This window comes from Gobio gobio, assembly GCF_949357685.1.
Source record: "Gobio gobio genome assembly, chromosome: 22".
In the NCBI taxonomy this organism is placed as follows: Eukaryota; Metazoa; Chordata; class Actinopteri; order Cypriniformes; family Gobionidae; genus Gobio; species Gobio gobio.
This window is the reverse complement of record NC_137118.1, coordinates 19793508-19806562: the sequence shown is the minus strand read 5'-3', so window position 1 is coordinate 19806562 and position 13055 is coordinate 19793508. Positions and strand designations below refer to the sequence as shown.

Genomic DNA, 13055 nt, shown 5'->3' with positions numbered 1-13055 from the left:
GGACTTCTGTAAGTAAATTCCTGTCTCCTTCAATCTCACTTTTCGAACTTCCCATTGACTAGCTGCATAGTCCACATTCCTTAATGTCCTTCCGCCCCACTTTCCTCTCATGCTTGTGTGTATGTTAATGCCTGTACAAGAATGAGGTTAGGGTGGAGTAGAGACAAAGCCCAGAGAATATAATGTGTTTTGTGTGTCATCGCACTATGCGTGCACAGTGCCGTCGCACCAATCATGGAAGGTTTACTTATGGGAAAAGACTATCCTAAATAATGTTCAAGACAGCCCAGGAAGTATTGGGGGCAAATACGATGATCTCCGTGCAGGACTCCGCAGCCTGATGGGCCGAAAGGGGGTGGGGTGGACGGAGAAAAGCCCTTTGCACCACTTTCCCAGGCTGTCGGTCAGGAAGGTTGGATTTTTTACACCGTGACCACCGTGTTGCCCTTTCCGGGGGAAATCCGAGACAAACACGAAGAAGGGGGGCCAGTCGGGGGGGACAGGAAAACCGGCCCTGGGAAGAAGGAGAGGCTAGGAGAAGAAAGGTGTTGGCCACACAGCATGAGAGAGGCAGTTGCTTTCAGGGCTACTCAAAGGACCATATACCTCCCCTCCGTTACCCCATTGTCACCGGCCGCTCCTGTCTCGCTCCCCCTTCCTCCTCAAAAATGGCTCATCTTCTCACAGTTTTGTGGCCTGGAATCACTGCCCAAAATACAAAGCCCCAACACCTCTCATACAACAATAGACTCCTCCTTTCTCTCCCTGTTACGCGTATTAAATGTTAATTTTCTGACCCTTTTTGCTCAATTCAAATGCGGTGTGAAGTATCCACATGTAACAATAGCTGACTGGGAAAAAAGGAGTCAAGGAGTGCATTACAAAGGAAGTAAAATAGTTTAAGCCTGTATCCTGGATTTAAAGGGAAAAGTTAGTAAAGTCTTACGGTGGTGGGAAAAGTGCATTAAAACAGAGTAGAAAGGGAACATGACGACAAAACTCACTCCATTTACTTTCTTTAATAAGCATTCCTGGTCTTGTTACGAATGATTTATTGCTCTGAAGGGGGTAAAAAAATAGTGTTCGCATTCTTTTGTGTTTCGTTTTGACTTTACTGATTTTTCGAATTCTTCCTTCCAACCACCTGTCATAACCACCCCTTTTTATGATCCAATCAGGTTTTACTTGTTGTATATTTTGAAATCTGTCACGTTGCTGAAATTAAATGGGTTGCGATTATGAATGTGTTTTCAATCCTTGTCTAGTCAGTCAAACAAGTAGTCTCACCCCAAATAAAAATGGCAACACTTGTGTAAAATCATCAGACCAATGGCAGTTCACATGCACTTGACACAATGAGCTGTGATGCCCAGTGTTGGGTTTAATGCATTACTAAGTACTTAATAACTGTAATTTAATTACTTTTCCCTTGAAAAAGTAAAGAGAAAATGGATTACTCTTATTTTTTTTCAGACATTTTATTACAGGTACTTATGATATAATTGCATTAAAGGTGCACTGTGTAAATTTTAGCGGCATCTAGCAGTGAGGTTGCGAATTGCAACCGCTCACCCCTCCCTTTCGAAGCACATAGAGAAGCTACGGTGGCCGACACAGTACAAAGATGTCATGGTCTGAGACAGCAGAGAGTGACTAGCGCTCTGTAGAGAAGTTTGTCCGTTTAGGGCTACTGTAGAAACATGGCTGAGCAAAATGGCGATTTCACTGTAAGGGGACCCGTGGTGTATGTAGATAGAAATGGCTCATTCTAAGGTAATAAAAACATAATGGTACATTTATGTAAGGTCTTTATACACCACTGAAAACATAGTTATGTATATTATATTGCATTTCTGTCAATAGATCCTCATAAAAACTACACACTGCACCTTTGAATATTTTATAGGCTATATTTACATCAAAATTTAACATCTAACGTTAAAATGTACATTTTAATGTAATTTTCTCCATTTAAGTGCTTTGGTCAGTTCAAGTATAATTTATGCAATTTTATATTATTGATTTGAAATAATTAAAAAAAGTAGTTTCATGTCTATTCTTGTATTGTTCAACTTGTCAAGGTTGATATGGGATTTATAAAGTAATAAGTAATGCAATACTTTTAAAGAAAATTATTAGTACATTAATCGAATTACTCCGTTGAAGATGTAATTAGTAGCTAATAATCAATTACTTTTTTAGAGTAACTTACCCAACACTGGTGGTGCTTATATGGGAAAAACTACTTTCCTGTTAATACGTTGTTTGCAGTCTTCCATCAAAATGTACAGGGCTCGACAGCATTTGCGTATAGATGTGCGATCTGCAAAATGTATTTAGGAGTACGTATGTGGATAAAAAGTAGGTCCCTGCAAATCCTTAAAGTCTTAAAGGTCCCATGGCATGGCATTTTTCTATTATTTTATAGTGTTTCCTGAGGTGTACTTATATTGTTAGTATGATTTTTACATCATAAAATGTCATAATTTAGAAATAAAAGGCATTTTTTCTATACTGCTGTTTGCCCTGTGGCTGACTGCCCTGCTTCAAGAGGCGTGTCTGCTGTGAGACTTCAGGAAAAACGCCCACTGTTGTGATTGGCTGACATCTTTGCATTTTAAATGAGCGGAGGGGGCGTGGTTTAACGAGGCACGAGCAGGCACGAGTCTGCCAGAGACAGATGGACCTGTGTTCACTTCACATCAGTTCTCTCAGCATGTCTCAGTTCAGGGTGAACTGTTGTAGTTACTAGAATATACTTCAGGTTATTAGTTTATTTCTAGTCAGAGGGGCTGTCACTCATGTCAGAAAGTTAGTAAATTATGGATCAGCGCTGACTCGAGACGCGAACCGTTTAGAACGATTCAGTCCGATTTGGTGAACTGGTTCGGTTCACTAAAAAGAACCGATTCAAAAGAATGATTCGTTCGTGAACAGGACATCACGGAGACGGAGCGATTGCTAACAAAGTTATTTATAGTAACTACTGAGTTATGAGAGCGCTGTCTGTCAGCGCGAGTTTATTGTGTTTGTATCTGAGAGTTCTGAATAAACACGAGTCCCAGTCACACCGAGTCCTCTTCATCATTATTCTACCAACTTTGTAACACATGCAATGTACCATTACAGCGAGATGAACGAGTTAGTAAGTTTGATTAAAGCATTATTTCTAGATATGTTCCAATCATATGAATAGCGTCAGTGATGCGCATTGAGTAACTTACACAGCGCAAACAAAGACACAACAGCAGTAATCGAATGTAATCCAGTTTATTGTGGGGAAAGCTGGCTAGCCTAGCCCAGATACCCTCACGCTTACCCCCCTTCTGCTTAATCTCACGCCGCGTTTGGTGCCTCCGCTGTGGGCCAGATGCAGTACTGGGGGTCGGGGATGTTGAAGGCCGAGCTTCGGCGTGTGTGAGGTTTATCTCTAAAGATGTTACTGCTGATGTTAAACAGAAAAGACTGTATGCACATTTTAGAACAGATAGACGCGACGAGGACGTACAAAACACTGACTCACAAGATAGAAAACACGAAAACACCGTTCTGTCTGGAGAGAGAGAAGCCGCAGCGTGTGCACGAATAATACATAACTTAATTAGCTACACATCAGAAATCAATGATCACAGATCAGAAGGAACTGAAGAAAGACTTCTGTTTTCATTTGTACATCCAAACACTGAGAAACTGCCAGTGTTCACTCGTTCACAAGTAACGTTAATGATCTCTCCAGCGTTTGCATGGGCGTGCCAGATTCTCTGGGCGGAGGAAAGGGAGGAAACCGTTCCTGCTTGGACGTCAAACCAGGAGACTTCAGGATTGGCTCGTCTGGCCTGTCATTTTCTCAAAGGCAGAGAGAGACAGCCAGAACTCGGGTTTACACCGATCAACATTTCTATCCACTTGGGGACAATATTCAGGCTAGGGGAACTCATATTAATGTTGAAATACCTCATAAAATGAAAATTTCATGCCATGGGACCTTTAAAGGGTTAATTCACCCAAAAATGAAAATAATGTAATTTATTACTCACCCTCATGCCGTTCCACACCCGTAAGACCTCCATTCATCTTCGGAACACAAATGAAGATATTTTTGTTGAAATCCGAAGGCTCAGTGAGGCCTGCATAGCCAACAATGACATTTCCTCTCTCAAGATCCATTAATGTACTAAAAACATATTTAAATCAGTTCATGTGAGTACAGTGGTTCAATATTAATATTATAAGGCGACAAGAATATTTTTGGTGTGCCAAAAAAATAAAATAAAGACTTCTATAGTGATGGCCGATTTCAAAACACTGCTTCATGAAGCTTCCTAGTGTTATGAATCAGTGGTTCGGAGCACCAAAGTCACGTGATTTCAGCAGTTCGGAGCGTTATGACTGACTCTTAACGCTAATAACGCTTCATGAAGCAGTGATTTGAAATCGGCCATCCCTATTGAAGTCGTTATTGAGTTTTTTTGGAGCACCAAAAATATTCTCGTCGCTTTATAATATTAATATTGAACCACTGTACTCACATGAACTGATTGAAATATGTTTTTTGTACATTAATGGATCTTGAGAGAGGAAATGTCATTGCTGGCTATGGAGGCCTCACTGAGCCTTTGGATTTCAACAAAAATATCTTAATTTGTGTTCCATCTTACGCGTGTGGAACGGCATGAGGGTGAGTAATAAATGACATTATTTTCATTTTTGGGTGAACTAACCCTTTAAATTCAGTTATAAGTATCTTTAATGTAATAACAAAAGTCTTTCTTATCATATCAAGATGTCCTAAACTTGAAGCGGGAAAACAGGAATTGGGACACAGCTTAATGTAATAATTAAACTTTAAAATGTGATGATTTTATTAAATAAATGTGAGGTCTGCACTGTTGTGCTTTCTACAGGCTTGTGGTTTCAGAGCAGTTCGTATCAGTGAATACCTCACATTTAAGCCAAGCCATTTATAATCTACTGTTGGTGAATTAAGACAATGTTTAATATATGGTGTTTGTACTGTAATATGTTTTAGTTGGTTGAAAGGGTGCATATTTTATCTCCCTTTATAAGAGAGTTTGAATGAGCAGGTAGAAGTAGTAAAGACATTTTAAAAATAAGAGTCCCAGTTTATTTCGGTCCCACATTATGCAGATTTTTTTTCTGCATATTAATTGTATTTAGGTTAGAAAATAAACTAAACTGCAATGTTTAGATTATACATTATTATTTCATATTATTTCATTCCACTAATAGTTTAAAGCATCATTTTTTTGTATTAAATTGTTTTAAATAATTTTGCTTGTAAATATCTGCTCATATTCCTTAATTAAGAAAAATAAATGATTTCATACATTTTCGTTGCCCCTGTGTTATTTATGCGCTCCTAAATGTTTGGGATAAAAGTAAGCGTCAAGCCCTGATGTAATGACTTTCTTTAATGGTGGACTTTATTGATTTTTCGAACTCTCCTCTCCAATTACTTGTCATATAGAGAAGCCCCTTTTTAGGATGCAATCAGGTTTTACTTGTTGAATATTTAGAAATGTCACATTGCAAAAAGACATCTTGCAATTACGAAAGCAGTTTCATTTGGAATTTAAACTAAAGTGGGGTGGCAGTGGTTCAGTGGTTCATGTAGGTTGTCTACAAACTGGAAGGTTGGTGGTTCGATCCCCGGTTCCACCTGACCAAGTGTCGAGGTGTCCATGAGCAAGACACCTAACCCCAGCTGCTCCCGACGAGCTGGATGGCGCCTTGCATGGCTGACACCGCCGTCGGTGTGTGAATGGGTGAATGTGAGGCAATGTGTAAAGCGCTTTGAATGGCCATTGGTCTGTTAAAAGCGCTTTATAAATGCAGTCCATTTACCATTTACCATTAAAGTGAAGCATTTCAGTTTTAATAAAATAAAATGTCTTTTCAAACATTGCCTCGTTGGTCAAACAGGTAGTCCTGCCCAAACTCATGCCAATGGTTCTCAAGTTGTTATTGTGTATAGATCAAAATATATTTTGGTGAAAATTTTAAATAATAAAATCAGTTTATGTTGGAAAAGGAATGACAACACTCGAGTAAAATCATCAGAGCAATGGCAGTTTGCGCTGTGGTGCCCATATGGGAAAAACATGTTTGAGTCCAGCTTGCAACGTTTCCTGCCACTCTCTGCTTTAACTATTTAATAAAAAGTGGCATGAGAATTTGTGAGGTGGAGTAAAAAACAGACATATAGTTAAGAGCGTATGAGTGTTGACAGGCAGGACTGTGTGTAACCCTGGTGTCATGTGTTTGGCCCCAGGTGTTGACCTGGCTGCCCTGCAGGAGCACCTCTGTGGCCTGTGGAACAGGAAAGAGCAGGAGGAGGTAAGAAACAGATGTAATTAGACTCGAGCTGAGCGTGAGAGGTGAGATGCTAGTGATAAGATCACTTGACAGAAGGGATGTGCACGAGGGGCCTAGCAAACGGCAAAATTCCTCTATTCATGATGATCACATCCATCCTGTTTTCTTCCATTTCCCCCTTTTTGTATAAGAAACTGTCATGTATTTCCAATGCTTTACTCAATTATATATGATATTTGGTTCTGAATTCAACTAGTTTGGGATCACTGTTAAATATTTTCATATTATAATAATAACACAAAATGTAAATTGAGGAACAAATTAAATCATTGTGCAAGATTGACCAGGTTTTACATTCAATGGCTAAATATTTGTATTTTGGGAAAATAAACAAATGCAGAATACACAATATTAAGTAATACAAATATTAAAGTAATGTCAATTGATTATTAATATATTTAATCTGTAATTTCATTTTTTTTTGTTAACGTTTTTAATTAAATTATTATTTTTTTATTTTATTTGATTGTGTATATATTATTTTTATGTTTTTTTTAACATATTTGGAGATTTTGTTAGATTTTTTTATTTATAGATATTTTATTAGATATATTTTTAATAATCAGTCCATATCTTCATTTTGTTTCATTTCAAATGATTTTATATATTTGATTTGATTTTGATTTGATTTGGTTGGATTTTTTTTATTAGATTTTTTTTTATTAATTTGATTTTAATTTGGTTGGATTTTAATTTGTTTTGATATTATTTCATTTTTTATTTGATTTAATTTAATTTTATATTTTATTAGATTAATCTATTTGATTTTATTATTGATTTTATCATTTTTTAATTTTGTATTATTTATTTTATTTTATTTTTTTATTATTTCCCGTCTCATTTGTCTGAAAAGCTCCCCTCTCTCTCCTCTCCCCTCTCTCTCACAGCTGCGGCAGGTTTTAGCGGACAGTTTCTCGCAGATGCAGGAGCCCTTGGCTGGTCTGCTGGACTTCCTGCAGGACTGCTTTACCGTCCAAAAGGGCAAGACCTCCACACTGAACCAGTTCATTCTCACAGAGTTTATGCGCTGGAGGCCCAATAATCCTCAGGCCAGTCTGAATGACCTGAGGGAAGAAGACCGACTACGTTTACAGAAACAAGCCCTGGGGCTCCTCACAGACTCTCATCCCGGGTACATGGACCCCCTGCTGGAGATTTATCAGCTGAGCTCTCTGAAAAGACCACTGCTGCTAGAACATGTGGCCTTCCTGCATGACTGCCGCTGCTTCAAAGAGGTGAGGGGAAGTTACCAGTCCATTTAAGATGATTGACACTTTCACAACATGTTCCGATACGATGATGTAAGAAAAAGAAAATGGCTTCATACAGCCCAGGCCAGTTATGGGCAAAATATATTTGTTTGATATTTAATTATGGGCTAAAAATAAAATATGATATCCAATATAATTATGATTTTGGGAGTGCAATGTGGCCTGGATGATTTAAAAATGTCAAATAGTTTACAAATGTTGTGTTTTTGGACCAATTTGACATTTTGAAATGATCAGCATTGTATGAGGGTCAATGACAAATAAGGTTTTAAAATAATTTTAAGCAAAACAGTTTTAAATTGCATTTTTTATGTCCAAAAAATGTATGGTGTTGATTCATATTGGTTTTACAGCTTTTAGACAGCATTAATTCATTATTAAACGAGATTTCTGATTTTACCTCCCAGAAAATGTCAGGTGGTGCAACCATATATTAATTTTAAATAACATAAATTTAATGTACTTAGCACTACTGAAAACTTCATTGTAAAAATCATTGTAGTGTCTAAAATGCATATCACATGGTAAATTCCCTTTCCATTTCTTTGTGTATTGCCCTTTTAGTCCAATTCATATAACTGGACACTTTTTTTCCGATAAGGAGTTTTTATGTTTTGTTTTGAACTGTACAAATTATTTGTATTCTAACAGGCATTAACTTGGACACCTATACAAATGTTTGACCATATGCTCAATATTATACATACATTTTTTTTTTAATCAAATCAAATGCACATTTTATAATTACAACACATTTTCAAAGTTTTCCCGGGGTCATACCACCTGGAATGATAAGCTGAATCAACCTCATCATTACTCAAAAATGTCAAATGATCTAATATTTTTGGGAGGGTGACTAACATTGTTACTGCATCAAAGGGGTCCTCTGAGGTCTTCTGTGTGATGTCACATGCTGTCACATGGTTTTCTTAAAGGAACATTGCATAACATTTTCAGTCGCCCTCCCTGACATTTGGAGAAGTACGTTTTTTTAAGTAATAGGATAGTTTTGAAATAGGACTGATAGACAATTTTCCCTCATTTATAAGGAATTGTGAGGTGAAAAAGTTTATTGCAGTTTTTGTTTTCTGCTTGTACGTTCGGATGGTCGCACCACCTGACATTTTTGGTCTTTCAAACACCACAACTCAAAAAGTCAATTGAATTTTAAAAATATTAAAAGAGTTTCTTATCAAAGGAAGTATTGTAGATCAATTTGATATGACATGTATTTATTAAAATTCCTTTTAGGAAAATTGTGAATTCGGACACAAAAAATACATGTCATGTCATTGACCCATGATCAGAATCTGAGGTCACATTCATATTCATATTTCATATTTCCGTGTGATTTTTGAGTAATTGTGTAAAATAAATGTTTATTAAATTGAATGTGCATCTCATTTTCTATCATTAAATGGGGGAATCACTCCCAAAATAATTGTTTTTACAGTCATTTAATATAAATTTTATATTGTGTAAATTAAATAAACAATAAAATAATCTACAATTGAGACTTTAACGTACTCAAGAAATATTAGGCACCAAAAGATAATGTTAATAGAAAACGGTTTCATACTTTTAAAAATTAATATATATTTTTTATTTTAAAAAACACAATTATCAATATTATATATATATATATATTAGTGTTGGGCCGTTATCGGCTTTAACGTGCTGCGTTAACGTGAGACTCTTATCGGGCGATAAAAAAAATATCGCCATTAATCTATTCTCAAAGTTGGGTTGGGAGCTGGGTCTATACTACGCAAGCTATGATGACTTTCAACTTGATAGTTTAGCGCGGATGTAACATTATACCTAGCCGAATTGCACTGTAGGGGCGAGAGAACGAGTCTTCGAACCTGTGTGTATGCCTACTAGTGTTGTCAAAAATATCGATATTTCGCTATGTATCGATACTGAAATATCTTAAACGATACGATACTCCTTTTCTACAGTATCGATATCAGCTGCGCTCTCCTCTCCGACCGACAGCGAGTTGACACGCACCCGCCTCCTGTCATTCAGTCCGGTTAACCCTCTGAACACGGCGAACAGGTGTTCTGCTGGTTTTGCTGGTCTGCTTGATTTTCCAGATTTTTCCTCATGACAGCGTGTTAGTATTGGTGTGATAGGTCTGAATTCTGTGCGGGTTTGCACATAACGTTAATTCTACTAATTCCCGCAGATTTTGCGCTCGCAACTGAAGCGCACACACACATACCGTAATAAAGCCGCCTCTGACATACAAGTGCAAAAATGAGCTCCTTTTTCCAGCTTATTAATGGTCAAATGCACTCAAAAATGTCTCAATGCCCATCTTGGTGAGTTTTAACGTAAACCCAGTCGTAACCAACTCACAGGAACAGTGTTTGGGATCCATGCGTGCGTCAGGTCTTAAAGGGACAGAAGTTATTTATTATTCAAACTACAAAAAGACAAACGATCACTTACGAGTACACATAGTCTGAATGCCTTCGGCAGAATTCAAATAGCCGTTTTAATCTACATTAATTCCAAGATTACAGTGAGATTAATCTAGATTAAAAAAATGTATCTATGCCCACCACTTATGCCCATATATATATATATATATATATATATATATATATATATATATATATATATATATATATATATATATATATATATCATCAACCTATTTGATTACCAATAATATAACATGTTTTTTACTTGACAATGTGAATACAATGTGCAGCATGTTGTGCAGCATAAGCTGCTGTAATAACATGAAATATTGTATTTTCAACCAGGCGTTGGTGTTCAGTGTCAAAGTGGAGCTCCAGAAAGATCTTGACATGGAAAAGGTCAGTTCAACCACATTGTTGAATATAGCTGGATGTTTACTCCATCTTACTTCCACTGTCCCCTGTTTGTGCTGGCAGATGTGTGTGCCGCTCATTCTCCATGACAAGATGTCGCTGGCGGAGCTGTATGTGCGGGACCATCCTGACCTCCAGCAGCGGCTGCTCATACTGCTGGACTCCTGGTGCGATCCCAACTTCAACATCCAGGCCCTGCTCAGGTGACAATTCATCAGTGTTCAAAGCAAATGGGTTTACATGTTGAATATTATTGAAAGGTTGAAAAATGTCAAAGTAATTAAATTTTTTTTTAATGCCCTGCTATATTGTTCATTATGTTTCAATACAGAATTAAGAATTTATGAGAGAAATATGCTTAATTGCCGTGAAAATAATGTCACAGATCAAAAGGCCCTTTATTAGGTGTGATTTTCTTTATGCAAAAAAAATATTTTGGGATCATACATAACCTGGACATTTCTTCACGTGATTCATCTGAAATATCAATATTGGATCATTTATATTAATAGTATTTGTCTTTTTATTATGACCAGTATGATTATTAATCTAGTGTAATATATTCTCTCATTTTATAATATTCAATAAATGTTTCCATCATTTATCATTCATCCATCTTTTTTACATTGTTTACATGTCCGATTCTACTTGTGAATAATTGGGTAACATTCATAAATATTTAATTGCATATTATTAATAATAATCATAATAATAATAAATAGTATAAGAAGTGTAATCTATCATTTTATAATACTCATTTATCCATAATTTATTCATGCAATTTTTTCTACTATAGAAATTAAAAATGTCTAAATTAAAATTGCATATTGTTATCATTTACAAGAACAATAATAATAAATGATGGTGATAATAATAATAATTATAATAATCGCTTATTTTCTCTTTTTATAATACTTATTTATCCAACATTATTAATTAATCCATCTTTTAAAGTTTAGATGCCTGATTTCACTTATGAGATGTATTTGTATCTGTCGATTATGTACAATTAGTAAATATTCATATAATTTTAATTTATTTTATTAGTATTATTATTATATGAAATTATGAATAACAAATTTCTCTCATTTTATAATACTCATTTATCATCACTATTATTTAATCCATCTTTTAAAGTTTAGATGCCTGATTTCACTTATGAAATGTATCTGTATCTGTCAATTATGTAAAATTAGTACATATAAAAAAAAAAAAAAAAAAAAAAAAAAATATATATATATATATATATATATATATATATTAAATGTATTATTATTAAATGAATAACAATATTTTCTCTCATTTTATAATACTCCTTTATCATCACTATTAATTAATCCATCTTTTAAAGTTTAGATGCCCAATATACTTATGCAAAAATTATGTGAATAATAATAGTTTGTTCTGTCATATTATAATGCTCATTTATTCATCATTTATCCTTCTTTTCTACTGTAACATATTTTTTTTATGCCTGATTTTTATTAATTTGAAACTGATTATAAAGTAATAACAATGATGATGATGATGATGATGATGATGATGATGATGATGATGATGATGATGAAGTCTATCTCGGTGCACCTCTAATGCAGAGTTTGCTGAGTGATTGTGACGTGTTGTGTGGTTGCAGTCAGTACCCACACTTGGTTCTCTCCAAACATCAGACGGACCAGATTCAGCCCAAGCTGCTCAGTAAGCATGTCTTCAGACTCATGGAGAAATTCTGCATTGACCCAGGTGTGTGAGCGTGTCACCGCACAACTGTTTGACACTTTCATCACCTCAAGTCTGTATGCTTTCTGAGTGTGTGTGTATTTGATGTTTACCCTTGTCCCGTGGGGTTCGGTTGCTACAGGTCTGTGCTCTAATTCTGTCTACAAGAGGAAGCTGGACTCACTGAGGTTTCTCATGTACAAAACCTTTGGCGAGGTGAGAAAGTTCTCCATTTTCACAGCCTTTTTTGCATCACATTGGTCAGAAACATTTAAGGGTGTCACTGTGTCAGGTTCCTAGAAATCTACTTTTTGTATTCATGTTGGTTGAAAAACCGTTTTCAAGAAAAGTTTCAGTTCAGTGATTAAATATGTAATCTGGTGCAACCATCAGGTAATATAACAATATAAATAAATAAAAGAATATGAATAAAAGTACACATCTTAAACATTATATTCATAAGTGTTTTAATATATTTTTCAAGGCAAGCAGTATTTATTATTACAAATGTAAGGAATTATTAATTCATAAATAATTTCATTATGTTTTTGTAGAGTTGCACAGCATGACAAACTGAACTAACCTTGTCTGGTCTTTAATCAAATTATATTTTAAGAGACTTGCTACAACTTAGACACAATCAGGAGAGTCTACAGAGGTCCTGACTTTAATATCATGTTCTGTTTTATGGTGTTGCTCTACAGGTTTTTCATATTTCAACAATATTAAAAATAATATTGTTAATGTGATGCTTTAATTATAATGCTTAAATTAATATTAAATGTTTTAAATATGATTAAAGATTAATATTAATTAAAACATTATT

The 13055-nt window shown here is 35.5% G+C and overlaps 1 protein-coding gene across 2 annotated transcripts in view; it reads left to right on the top strand.

The window, feature by feature from the left end:
- Positions 1–13055, top strand: part of exd3 (exonuclease 3'-5' domain containing 3) — a 72411-nt gene that overhangs the window by 8337 nt on the left and 51019 nt on the right. For both annotated transcript variants that reach the window (XM_079804604.1, XM_079804605.1), the window contains exons 3-8: positions 6293–6357; positions 7284–7631; positions 10445–10498; positions 10577–10716; positions 12147–12253; positions 12372–12445. In XM_079804604.1, coding sequence (XP_079660730.1) covers positions 6293–6357; positions 7284–7631; positions 10445–10498; positions 10577–10716; positions 12147–12253; positions 12372–12445 — 788 coding nt within the window. The remainder of the gene's footprint in view (positions 1–6292; positions 6358–7283; positions 7632–10444; positions 10499–10576; positions 10717–12146; positions 12254–12371; positions 12446–13055) is intronic.